The following is a 14,724-nucleotide window of genomic DNA, read 5'->3' on the forward strand; positions in this document are numbered from 1 at the left end:
TAAAATCTAAAAATTGAAGAACTTGAATCATGAATTTACAATTTCCCATCATTTAAGAAACAAGTTCCTACTCAAAAGGATACAAATTAAGTTATATTCGATGCCTAAACTGCTCACACACAAGGTTGTGATGATGCCTCTCCAATCCAAGTTGAGAAAGAATACATACTAGTAGAGAAACAAAGAAAGGAAAATTATGCTTTAGTCGATTAGTGAATGTAATGAAAAACTAGGTCCCTAGCCTACTACCAGGAGCAATTGATTGATCATCACAGCAAAAGATGAAAGAAATAAGGCGGTTTAACATACTGCCAGCCCCACACAAACTCTACAATTTCATTATAATTAATATACCAGCCGCATCCAGCTTTGTTGTGGCAAAACCCTCATGAAATATAGACAAAGCCTCCAACAAATCATGATAGATTCTTAGAAAGTGAAAGCTTCATGATTCAATTGAAATAAAATACTGAACAATTCCCATCCACCTTTCGCCACTCTCCCACTATAAATTGTGCAGAGAACATTGCCCAATTGCAGCGCATCTTATTAACTTATATTCCGTCTTTTCCCTCTTGCTCTCTATATTTTTGTTCAATACATTTTGTATTGCGAGGATGAAAATGTCATATGCCAATGTTGCAGCCGTCTGTGTTGTGCTTGTTCTGCTTCTTGGGAAAGCACAAGTGTCGATGGGTGTAACTTGCAATGCGTTGCAGCTGAGCCCATGTGCAAGTGCCATCACATCCTCCACCCCTCCGTCACCCCTTTGTTGTAGTAAATTAAAGGAGCAGAGGCCTTGCCTCTGCAACTATGTCAAGGATCCTAATCTTCAAAAGCTTGTCAACTCTCCCAACGCCCGGAAGGTTGCTAGCATTTGTGGCTCCCCATTTCCGAATTGCTGAATTTCTATACGACTTGAAATGGTATCAAGAGTGTCAGTTTGTGCGTAGAGAGTAGAGTAATTGGGTTGCAGTCTTTTCAGTGCTATAGTAATTGCATGCTTGTATAATTAAAATAATTAATATTGGTTTGAGTCAGTCTTGTGGAGTGGGTTTACTCTCTTTTATATTGTTCTATAAGTTCAGCTTTCACATCAGAATAGTGAACTAATATTTTTCATGTTCTTTCAGTGAGTTCAGTTGTCTCATCCTATTTGAAGCAAGATGTGTATTAAAGTTTTCTACTTAGAGTATTATCTTCTATATTGATGGTAAAATTTTTAATTTAGCACATGAAAAATAAATAATTGTAACGTGTTTATTAATAAATATATTAATTTATGACCAAAGACCTTTGCTTTAGGCTCCAAATTTTCATAGACCTATAATTTTATAATTATATAATTAATTATATTAAAAATATATAAAAATTGAGATAATTAATAAAATATCTACATATCCTCTCATGCCTAACAAATATCTATTTTCTCTCATTTCCAAAGCCCGATTAATTCTCAACTATTTATCTCATTTCTCACTAAAAATAAGTAAAAAGTCAAGATAATTAATCAAATGATACGTTCTCTCACTTCCCTAATTATATCCCTAATAAATCTAGATTTTTTATCACTTCCTAATTCCCACAACGCTAATAATTCTCAATTATATCTCATAAACTATTTCTTCTATTTTCAATCAACTAATGATAATATGTATTTAATAATCTTCAACACTTTTTTTTTGTATATATAAAATCAATTTTTTCCAATTTATAATATCCACTTATGATTTCTTCTTTCCTCATTTGCTCTTGCTTCATTAACTTCAATAAAAAAGTCACATTTTCTTAATTTCAATATATAAAACAAAATCTCATTTGAAGCCTTTGAGGTTATTGAGCTGTCCGTGTTTATGTATCTTCTTAATCGTAGTTTAGTGAATATGTGATAATTCTATAATGCACTTATAGAATTATAAAATTTCATTACTGATGTATAAGATGATATTTTATAATTTTCCATTTTCTCTTACGTTGGAAACGAAACCTTTAGCAGTGAAGGTTATATTAGCTCTTTGGCAAAGCGAATTTTACTTGAAATGATGAAATAAGTGACAAAGTCACTCCACAAATTCAGTGGTGCCTGAAAAGGTGTATGAGACATGAAAATATACTACGCACCTTTTTTTTTTTTAGGAAAATGAGATTTATGCTCTTATAATACGTGGAACACAAAGTCCTAATACATCATGACGTAATACTTCTGAAACAATACTAGGAGAATTATTGCAAATAGTAAATTTTTCTAAACTAGAAAAGCCAATATTAGCCATGAAATCTGCAACTCGATTGCCTTCTCTATAAACATGTTGTGGAAGTGCCTCCTATTGACACAGAAAATGATGTTGAATTGATTGGAGGAGATCAAAATTTGAGCAAGGATGAGATACCAGATTCTTGAGGGCATGAACCACCATTTTATTATCGATTTAAAGATCAATTTTCCTATACCCCAAATCCCATGCCAATAACAAACCTTCGTAGACACCCCATAACTCCTCTCTATAAGCAGTACACTTGCCTACCTTGAGTGAAAACCCGCCGTTCCACATACCATGACTGTCTCGTAATGTACCACCACCTGCTGACTTACCAACAGAAGCTCCAAACGCCCCATCTACATTTAACGCAATCCAATTTGGTTCAGAAAGTTGGCACCTTTTAAGCCGCTCTTCACTTAAGGAATGAGTTGATATAATATTCGGCACCTTAGTAGCACAAGCCTGATGTATTTAAGCCGCCCAGCTATTAATAAGTGACATTCGATTCTCAATTATCATCAGCTTATTCTCAAATAGAAAAAGATTTCACCATTTCTAGCTAAAGCAGAAAGTAACACCAAAAACCGTACTCTTAGGAATGCCATTAATCAATAACTTACTTCTACTCAAGTTCAAAGACAACCACTCAAGTAAGGAAGAATTAAAAAACGCACCTTGTAAGCTTTGTGTGAAAATTCTGCACCAAAGAGCAGTGATTAGTAGACAATCCCTCAACATATGGGATGCTGACTCGATGTCCGGATGACATTGAGGGCAACTTGGGTCATCCATGAAACATCTTCGCTAAAGGGGATTCGAATCATGCTAAGGTAATCATACGCTGTAAAATATTATCAAAATTTTAATCCCCTAAGCCATGGATCACTTTAATTGAAACTGATTTATAAAAACCACAAGAGAAAGATTTTGACATACTTGAAAAATGATGTTTGCTTTCTTTGGTGGAGTCCTCATTGGCTTTTCATTTTTGACTTTTGTACACCAACTAAGACTTATCAAACCATAGCAGCACAATTGTCCTACCTTTAATGGTGATCCACACAATGATTTCCTAAAATCTCTTCACTAAGAATGTGTGAATCCTAAGCCAAATTTTGTGCTTGCAAACTCTTGATTTTGAGCTCCCTTGTGTTTCTCTCTTTTTGGCTGTGATCCTATCTCAACATATGAGAAAATAAAACTGAACTTTTCTGTACATTCAAGAGGCAGCCAAAGTATTCTTTTATAGAGTAAATTGACCTACTTCATATCCAACAAGGATTAGAAAATGCCTTGGGCTGATCGGGCCTTCGTTTCATACTCCATCAAATCATATTTAATTTAGCCCAATATTTAATTGGATTAAACCTCTATAAAATCAATTAGCTCATATCCAATTGAACTCAAATTAATTTCGACAATTCACCTTATGCGTGTGACCCATAGGTACCCAACATATTGGCAATAAATATAAATTAATTCAATTAAGAATTTATAAATATATTTATAGATCATGAGCAGTATCTAGCAATACATCATAACCATCCAAATGTCAAGAGAGTCAATATGGTTTGACTAACATTTTAGTGTATGGTATCAAGTGCAATTTGATCCTTTCATCATATATCCTAGATAGATGGAAAGCATGGCTCGGTGTCTACTTTTTAACTTATCCATATTAGTCTTGCAGCTTTCATATTGACCTATCAAGATTACCTTGGCCAAGGAGTTTTAGTCAATATAAGTCAAAAGCAAATGAGATGTGTTCCCCTCAAATCACTTGGGGTGATGAATCCTCTCTAGACTGCTCATTCATCTTTGCAAGCTTCATGCCACATCTAAAAGCACCCTGTTTAGGCATCTAGTCACCTTCAAACTCGTAAAGGTGAAATCAAAACATGACAATTCACATACAAGATGACTAGGTATCTGTCGCGACCCAAATTTCGAGCCATGATCGGCGCATGAGGCCAATGGACGTAGTCCACTAAGCCCAAGCAAGCCTATTAATTTGACGTGTTCATCATTCCATCATAAACTGTTAAGTCACATTTCATAACTTAGGGTCAAGATATTATTAAACATTTGCCACCTCATACTGGCATACCAAACAAGTGTATATACATTATCTACAACATGTATCTTAATAATTTACACTAGGTTTGTCTATATACAACGAAAGAATACTCAACGTCCAGTGGAGGGACTCGGACGAATGTACAGCTACTAAATGTCGAGACACCTACCAAAAGATGGATACAAGTCTACAAAGACACCTCATCCTAGTTACCGGCTGCCTAGTGATCTGAAAACATGAAGTTGAAAACGGTGAGTATAAACCTAGTGAGTGAACAAGGAAGGGAACAAGCATACCATAAGGAATGTTTAACGAAATCATGATGCATTCTTTTTCAAAACAATGCAATTTGTTTTTGATCTTATTAAAACCCCTCATGTAAACCCCACATGAGTAAATCATTTAATGAAAAGAGTCTATGCTCAACAAAGGTTTTAGAGAGTAAAAACTTTAATAGCATTCATGCGAATCAAGTCAAATAAACAATGGGTCCTCGCTACGCTGCAACGAGAATGCCTTTCCACTGCAGCGACACTTGACTTTAATTATCATCTAGCCGAGGGTTTCTTAACTGGTCGAGGGTTTCTCACCAAACCTCCTCATTTTAAACTTAATTCATTTATTCCTTAATGTTAGAAGTCCATGCTCAACTATGGTACCAAAGAAATAGAAAATAGGGTAGCAACCGAGCCAAATGAGGAGAAAAATAGAAAGTTTTTCGCTTAGCAAGATTCAATCTCGTTGCAGCGAAATTCTAGGTTTCAAAACAGAAAGTTTCTCGCTGTAGCGAAAAGCTACAGTAACATTCTTGCTGTAGCGAGATTCTCGGCCAGCACCACCCCTCCAAACTCGAGAGTTTCTTGTTGCAGCGAGAATCAGAACATTAAGAAAAAAGTTTCCTTTTCCCCTTAAATCAAAGCCATCCTGCTAAAATAACAAAAGCGACATGTAACACATACAAACTCCCAAATTTCAACAATTCAAATGCTCACATTTTTGCATTACAACCACATACCATATATGTATATGTATGTATATATATATATATATATATATATATATATATATCAATCGTCATGTACACCTTCCATCATCATCATCTCATATGCAACGGCTTATGCATACTCCCACTAGCACATAGCCGGGTCAACAATGGCTTATGTGCACTCCCACTCGCACATAGCCGAGTCCACATTAACATACAAAAAAGCACCCAATGCATATCATGCATACTATCATATTTTGATAACACATAGCCCATTGTATAGCACATTTTCACAATATAAAATCACTTCACCAAAGGCTTTTTCCCAAGGTACATTTTCAAAGACAAGTTGGATAAAATCATTCACATTCCCCAAAACAAGTTTGAAATGCAAGTCCACTCACCGATTTATTATTGAGCCTTTAGTTGACTCTAATTCCCTTAATGATCCAATTGGGGTAATGGGGCTTCGTTAGAACCTAGAATCACATTAGCATCAGCATTATGTTAATTCACACACTATAAACCTTAAAAGCTATCTCTTAACTAGCTTTCAATTGCCATTTTAAATGGCTATCTATGTTCACTACCTAATCACATTAGAGTCAATACACAATCTCAACAATAAACTCACAAATCAATCACTAAACATTATCAACACTTAAAACTCAATTCTAATTTACTACTCACCTTGATATCTTTGTAACTTTGAAATTCTTTCCAATAATTCCCAAGCTTATTATAGGGCTTTCTTTCTCTTTCTCTCTCTAAACACTTAGCTAGTGAGAGAAAGTATGGAAGTAGGATTTTTCAAGGGTTTTAAAGTGAGAGAGTGAAAGAATACAAGGGTTCTAGTCAAAAGGGCTTAAAGGTATGAAAACTAGAGCTAGAGAGAGAAAATTATGCAAGCTCCATATCAAGCTTCCATGGAGGTTGGAAGCAACGTGAGATGGAAGAAGAAGAAGAAGACAAGCTGCTGGAAATTCAAGAAGCTACTGGAAGGAGAAGATATTTATAGCCCAAGCATATCCATTCCCTTGAAATTACCAAATTACCCCTCCATAAATTAGCTTATTCTCCTCTAATCTTTTATGCACTCTTTTTCTTCTTTTGACAATGGGACAAGGTCCATAATGGTCTAGACATGCTCGGGTTCATAAAAACTTAAAATTCTAACTCGAGGTGAAAAATAACCATTTTACCCCTACAGTGAAAATTATTGTCGTTTCTAGTTTTCTTCGTGTTTTCATCATTTCACATCATTTATGCAGCCTTATGCCTATTTAGACCTTAAAATATCATAAAACTTTCTTCTGGGAGCTTATTAGAGAAAATGACGAAACTACCCCTGGCCTATGTTATTGTGTCTATGCCTATTTACAAGCCTATAGAGGTTGAGGTTTCATAGTATCACAAGTCTAAAGGTTACTTACATTACTAATGCATGAGAATATTTCCATAAACACTTGAGTGAAATATCAAATGGAACTCTCACAACAGGTCACTTTCAGTGAACTTGTTCCTTAACAAGCACCCACATACGATCCCCAAGTATCTCGCATACTTCAACCTATGAGATCAATTGCTTAGTTCCAAAGTGAGGAGACTTAGCATGTACCAACCTTTGAGCATTGTCAATGTCCTTCTTCTTGACCATACAATGAACGGAAACGTATTTAAGAATAAGACTTTAATGCATAAGAATCTCATAATTATAACCTTTATAATTTCTTTGCAAAGTCATTATGTTCTAAGGACTTTATCTACATAAGTGTCACGACCCAAATTTTTGGGCCATGACCGGTGCAAGGGCCCAATAAACGTAGTCTATCAAGCCCAAGCAAGCCTATCAATTTATCCTACTCATCATTCCATCAAATATCATTAAGTCACAAATTATAACTTTAAATCAAAATAGTAATAGACATTGCCTACTCGTATTAGCATTTCTCATTTATTATATACATACATTGTCTACAACATGTATTCCAATAATATACATTAGGTTCACCTATACATCTCAAAAAGAAGACTTGACTTCCAGCGGAGGGACTCGGATGAATGTACAGCTACTGAATGCCGAGACACCTACTAAAAGATGGACATAGGTCTATAAGGATACCTCGTCCTAGTTACCGGCTGCCTCGTGATCTAAAAACATGAATTTGAAAGGGTGAGTATAAGCCCAGTGAGTGAACGAGGAAGGGAAAAAGCATACCATAAGGAATCTTTAATGAAATCATGATACATTCTTTTTCAAAACAATGCAATTTATTTCTATTCTTATTGAAAACCCCTCATCAAGCCCTTAAATGATTAATCATTTGAAAATCAAGGACCCATATATAACAAACCATTTGAAGAATGAAAACTTCAATATTACACAAGCCAGTCAAATACGACAACGAATCTTCACTACAGCGGAAAGGCATTCTCGCTGCAACGTAGCTGCAGCGAGAATGAATTATCGTTGCAGCAACGTTGGAATTTAGTTATTAACCGCACGAGGGTTTTTCAACTGGCCGAGGGTTTCTCACTAAACCTCCTTATTTTAAACTTAACTCTTTTAATCCTTAATGTTGGAAGTCCATGCTCCCATATGGTAGTAAAAAAGTGAAAGATAGGGCAGCAATTGAACAAGATAAGAGATCAAAACAGAAAGTTTTTCGCTGCAGTGAAATTGTAACCCAGAAAACACAAAGTTTCTCGCTCCAGCGAGAAGCTACAGTGTCATTCTCGCTACAGCGAAAATGCATCCTCGCTGCAGCAAGTTTTCAGCTAATGTACCCCTCCAAATCCGAGAGTTTCTTGCTACAGCGAGAATCATTCTCACTGCAATGAAATACAGGGCATTAATGCAAAATTTACTTTTCTCCCAAAGGAAAAACCACCCTGCCAAAAGGTCCAAACCAACATGAAAACACATAACAATTTCTCAAGGTTTAACATGTCAAGTTTCACATGCATTACAACCATAACCCATTATCCATCAATTTCCTATAACACACATATTTACATATATATATATATATATACCCATCATCATCATCACACCATCCCATCATCATCATCACCAGCTCACGCGCACTCCCTACTCGCACATGGCTGGGTCATCACCGGGTTATGCGCACTCCCTACTCGCACATAACCGGGTCATCCTCGGCTTATGCGCACTCCCTACTCGCACATAGCTGAGTCAATATAATTACACAACATTATACTCAAGCATATATGTGTATCAACATAATGCAGCCACATAGAAATCCATAATAATCACATTTCATAACATAAACCTTTTCTCAAAAGCTTGTTCCCAAGGCATTCATTTTCATGAAAAATTGTATAAAATCATTCAAACACTTTGTTAAATCCATCATATTCCCAAAATCAGTTTTGAAGGTAGTCCACTCACCAATTGATTGTAGAACTTTTAATGGATTCAAATTCCCGTAATGATCCAATTGTAATGATGGTGCTTCCTTAAAAACCTAGGATCACATTAACATAAACAATAGATTAATTTACACACTATGAACTCTAAAAGCTATCTCTTAGCTAGTTTTCAATTGCCACTTTAAATGGCTATCTATGTTCACTATCTTAATCACTAAAAAGTAATGAACATACTAAACAATAAAACAGCTCATAAATCCCAATTACTAACCATTTTCTGCAGCTAAAAATTGAGCTTAGTTAACCACTTACCCTAGGGCTCCTTTGTAGTCAAATTCCCTTCAAATTGCTTCTAAATAAATGGTGTAATTCTCTCTTTCTCTCTCTAGAACGTCCAACTAGTGAGAAAAAGTGTGAAAATCAGATTTTTGAAGGGTTTTAAAGTGAGAGGATGAAAGAATTCAAATGTTCTAGTCAAAAGGGTTTAAAGGTGTGAAAACTAGAGCTAGAGAGAGAAAATCACTCAAGCTTCAAATCAAACTTCCATGAAGTTTTGAAGAAATGTGAGAGAGGAGAAGAAGAAGAAGAAGACCAGCTGCTAGAAATTCAAAAAGGTGCTAGAAATTTCCAGATATTTATAGGCCAACTTATCCATTCTCATAAAATTATGAAAATGCCCTTCCACCAATTAACTTATTCTCCTCCAATCTTTTATGCAATCTTTTTGCTCTTTTAACACTGGGACAATATCCATAATGGTCTAAACATGCTCAGGTTCATAAAAACATAAAATTTTAACCAGAGGTGAAAAATGACCATTTTACCCCTGTTATGAAAATTATTGAAACTTCTAGTTTTCTTCGTGTTTTCATCAGCACACATCATTTTATGTAGTCTTATACCCATTTAAGCCTTAAAATATCATAAAACTTTCTTTTGGAAGCTTATTAGAGAAAATGACGAAACTACCTCTAGCCCATATTATTACATCTATACTTAGTCACAAGCCTATAAAAGTTAGGGTATCACAATAAGTCTCTCATAACTCTTTATAAATAAACTCATGGATAAAGAAATATCTCATATATTATATAAAATATTCAAAATGTATTTAACATTATATAAACTCATGGACTAATTAATGTAATGTTTTACAAGAATGAAATCAATTAGCTTGTGGGGCTTACACTAACAATCTCCCTCTAGCACAAAAGCCAATCACCCATGTATCTAATACCAAAGCCCTTTAAGTGGCAATCTTGTTTTTGTTAGGACAAAACTTTAATGAGATGGTCAACTAAATTGTTCTCCATGGGTATTCTCTCTATATTATTATCACCTCTCCTAATGATCTCCCTAATCAAGTGATAACGCCTCAATACATATTTAGACTGTTAATGAGACCTCAGTTCCTTTGCTTGTATAATGGCTCCATTGTTGTCACAGTACAATGTTAGAAGATTAACAATGATAGGAACCACACCAAGTTCAGTTATGAACTTCTTGATCCAAACTCCCTCTTTTGCTACCTCAAACGTGGAGGTGTATTCAGCCTCAATTGTAGAACCTATAGTCATTGCTTGCTTGGAAAATTTCCAACTGATAGCCTGCCATTGTAGGTAAATATAAACCTACGTTACGATTTGCTGCATCCTTATCAGATTGGAACGCAGCATCTCTATATCCTTTAACTTGGAGTTCAGCCCCTCCATAGACTAAGAAAACATCCTTAGTTCTTCGTAAGTACTTAAGGATATTTTTCACAGCAATCTAATGACTCATTTGGATTCAATTGGTATTTGCTCATGAAACTTAGAGCATACGCCAGATTTGGTCTAGTACATAACATAGCATACATGATGGACCCAATTGCTTCAGCATATGGTATTTTGTCCATTCTCATCCTCTCTTCTTGAGTCTGCAGACACATATCTTTTGAGAGATGCATGCCATGAGACATAAGTAAATGTCCCTTTTTTGGACTCAATCATGCTAAACCTCTTTAGCACCTTGTCTATGTAAGTGGATTAAAATAATCCTAGTAGCCTCTTTGATCTATCTCCATAGATTTTGATTCCTAGAATATAGGTTGCTTTTCTCAAATCCTTCATAAAAAATTGTTTGGATAGCTAGATCTTGACAGTCTACAGCATTGATATATCATGTCCTATTAGTAGTATGTCATCAACATAAAGTACTAAGAATACAACTGCTTGTCCATTTACCTTCTTGTAAACACATGGATCATCAGGATTCTTGACAAAATCATATTGTTTAATAGTTTCATCAAATTTGATATTCTAGCTCCTAGATGCTTGCTTTAGCTTGTAAGTGCACTTTTGGAGTTTGCATACTCTATGCTGATTCTCTTTAGATGTAAAACCTTCATGTTGTGTCATACGCACTTCTTCTTGCAAATTCCCATTAAGGAATGTTGTTTTTACATCCATTTGCTATATCTCATAGTCATGGTATGTAACAATAGCAAGCAAAATCCAAATGAATTTAATCATGGCTGCAGGTTAAAAGGTTTCCTCATAATCTTCAGCTTGGTTGTAACCTTTAGCAACCAACCTAGCCTTGTACATTTGTACATTACTATCCATGTCAGTCTTTCTCTTATGGGTTTTACCCTTTTAAGTGCGTCAACCAAAGTCCATACTTGGTTGGCATGCATGGCATCCATCTATAAGATATTGCTTCATCATAAGTAGTAGGCTCTTTGTTAATTGGCAGAGCATCTTTATCCAGCATAAATCTATATCTCTTTAAAAGTTGTCTTTGTCTTGTAGATCAATGGAGCACTTGTGTTTCTTGAGCACTAGTTTGAGCATCCAATGCTTCAACCATCAGCTCAGGTTCCATAGAGATGTTAGTTTGTGGTTCTTAAACCTCTTTAAGAATTATTTTACTCCCATTAGTCCTTTCAAGTAAAAACTCTTTTTCCAGGAAGGTGCATGTTACGAGATAAACACCTTTTACTCGGTGGGATTGTAACAATGGTATCCTATTTAGATACCCTACAAACTTGCATTTGTCTGATCTAGCTCCAAGCTTATCAGACGATGCACGCTTCACACAAGCCGTACATCCCTAAATCCTTGTATAAGACAAGTTTGGCCTTTTTCCATACCAAATCTCATATGGTTTCTTATCAACTAATTTGGTTGGAACCTTGTTAGGAAGGTAAACAACAGTTTTTATGGTATATACTTAAAAGGATATCAGAAAGACTGCCCTACTCATTATGGAACAAACCATGTCCAACAAGGTCAATTTATCCTCATAGACACTCCATTATGTTGTGGAGTTACAGGTAGAGTTTATTGTGATAAAATCCCATGTTCCGTCAAATAATCCAAAAACTCCTAGCTAAGATATTCTCTTCCTCGATCTAGTCTAAGAGTGAAAATACTCTTCCTAGTTTGTTTTTCAACTTAACCTTAAACTTTTTGAACTTTTCAAAAGTTTCATACTTGTACTTTATTTGGTACACAAAACCAAATCTAGAATGGTCATCTATAAACACAATGAAATATGAATAACCTCCTCTAGCTGGTGTGTTTAAGGGTCCACATATATCCAAATGTATTAGCCTTAGAAGCACACTTACTTTTTCATCCTTTCTAGTAAGGGAGTTTTAGTCATCTTACCCAGGAGACAACATTCACAAGTTCCATATGATTCATAATCAAATGGATCTAAATAACCTTGTTTATATAACTTGGCTATCCTTGTCCCATTGATATGACCAAGTCTATAATGTTGATGTAGGTTTGACTTGGATTATCTTTTCTAGCTTTCTTGACATCAGTATTGAGCTTTGGGCTATCAAGATCCATAACATAAAGTCCTCCATGACATGTTTCGAATCCATAAACGATATCGTTTAGAATAACAATGCAACAATTGCCCTTCATACTAAATTCGAAATCATCATTCTTAGCTAGGTATGAAACTGAAATGATGTTTCTAATTAATGCTGGTACACAGTAGCACTCATTTAGCTTTAACACTAAGCTTGATGGTAAAATAAGATCACAAGTCCTAACAAGAACTACTGCAATTTTTGCACTATTATCCATTCTTCGAACTACCTTATTTTTACCAAGCCTTTTATTTTACCTTAAAGCCCTTATGTTAGTACATAAATGCGATTCACATCTTGAATCTATTATTCAACATTTAAGATTGGTAGTAGAAAGGTTAAGCTAAATCATGTTTAAAGTTATCTATTTACTTATCAAGATTGCACCCTTCCATTTATTGAGAACTTTTTGAAAGTGATATACCAGTCCAAACATTTTAGGCTAATGTCATCAAGTATGCCAAGCAAAGTAGCGATTATTATTATACCCATTTTAACAACCTATGAATATAGAAAAAGTATTTGTATTAGTCTTTCATGTTATTAACCAATTTAAGACAAGGTATTAAATCTTACATTGATTCTCCCACTAATATTTCGTAATAATAGCCCTCACTATTATATGAAAATCTCTACTAGGCATTTCTAGTGGGTTAAGACCTTTTTCGACTTATTGCAACCTCGAGTGACTTAACAAATCACAATAAGCTTAATTAGGTAGATATCATAGCTTATCAATAGCATCCCCATGCAACTTCCATATTAGCTAGGTGACAACTCCTTGTCTAAATGCATCATATCCATTTCGCCTCGCCTTGCCTCTAAGACCATATGGTCAAGTGTGACACATCCAAACCACACAATTTTAGTTGAGTAAGACCCACCAATAACATAAACGTGCTTGTGTAAAAGTTAGATCTTGAGTGACTCAACAAGTCTTTAATTAAAAGGGTAGCCTAGTTATCTTCTTATATGGTGGAAGGCTATTTAATCATGTGAAGCATGTGACTCAATATTTTAATGAGGGATTTTGTTGTTGCTTTTATCTTGTGATTTAGGTCTCATCAAATTTGGCATGCATAGCATTTATACTATCGCATAAAATAAATCTATCACATGTTAACTACATAAGATGATTATGGACTTTATCTAATCTAGCTTCCTTGAGCCATCAAAGGAAACTAGTTCGATCAAATCCTAGAGGATTACATACAAATGTCACAATATCTTGTAGTCTTGTAATTTTCATGTCCCCTTGGTGCCTTTGTCCTTCATTTTGGGAATTGAAAAATTTTCTTCCTTATTTAATCTAGTAAATTCTAATTACATATATGTAAAGAAACCTTAAGTTACATTTGAGTGGAGTAAGATGAGAAGAGAATTTTACAACTCTAGAATAAAAAAAAGAAAAGGCAGGGCACACATTCCCTATTTATAAAATAAATACTAAATGCATTCAACCATAACCATCCATAAGATATTATAGTGGTCTATGTCCATAACCATCCTCATACATTCATAATCATTTAACAAACATATAAAACTTATGTTAATTCAAATTGAAGATCTTATATGTTATTTGGCAATAATATCTCATTTAAGATATTAATCCAAATAATTTGATGTCTTAATCTCATAATAAGTCTTGTGCTAATTTAGAAGTCCTAGTCTTACTAGGAATTTAATTGAGCATAGACTTATTAATCCTAAACACTTTAGGACTATGAATTTAAATTTGACCTTTATTCTCAATAAGATTCTTAATCATATTAGAAATTAATATTCACAAGGAATTCTAATCCAATTAGGCTTCTTAATTTTATTAGAAAATTTAATTCTTGTTGTCCTCAATTTTTACAATCCTAGTCTAACTAGAATTAGATCTTTAGGGCCAAGAATCCTATTTCTTTGCCAATTTGATTTTGTAATCTGATTTGGGACAATCCTAAATTATTTAGGATATATTCCACAACAATTAGGAGTCTAAATCCAGGTCATAACCAAATTAATACAACTCCTAATTATATAGAGAAGAAATTGCATAAGTTAGTTCAATTTTATTGAGTCTACATCACCTATGCTGTCCTAAATTCTTTGAAGCTCCATCCTCCATAGTTTACTGCGATTTTGGAACCAATTT

At 34.6% G+C, this 14,724-nt stretch overlaps 1 protein-coding gene across 1 annotated transcript; it reads left to right on the forward strand.

Moving 5' to 3' along the window:
- The first annotated feature begins 521 nt into the window (after positions 1–521).
- LOC18609166 (non-specific lipid-transfer protein 2-like) lies at positions 522–1,219 on the forward strand. Its single transcript, XM_018115114.2, has one exon. The coding sequence runs from the start codon at positions 618–620 to the stop codon at positions 903–905; it is 288 nt and encodes a 95-aa protein (XP_017970603.1). The 5' UTR covers positions 522–617; the 3' UTR covers positions 906–1,219.
- Positions 1,220–14,724: the final 13,505 nt, after the last annotated feature.

This window comes from Theobroma cacao, chromosome 2 (assembly GCF_053813885.1).
Source record: "Theobroma cacao isolate CCN51 chromosome 2, ASM5381388v1, whole genome shotgun sequence".
Taxonomy (NCBI): domain Eukaryota; kingdom Viridiplantae; phylum Streptophyta; class Magnoliopsida; order Malvales; family Malvaceae; genus Theobroma; species Theobroma cacao.

Excerpts from the sequence above, each read along its gene's own strand:
- LOC18609166 (XM_018115114.2), top strand. The coding sequence starts at position 618 with ATGAAAATGTCATATGCCAATGTTGCAGCCGTCTGTGTTGTGCTTGTT.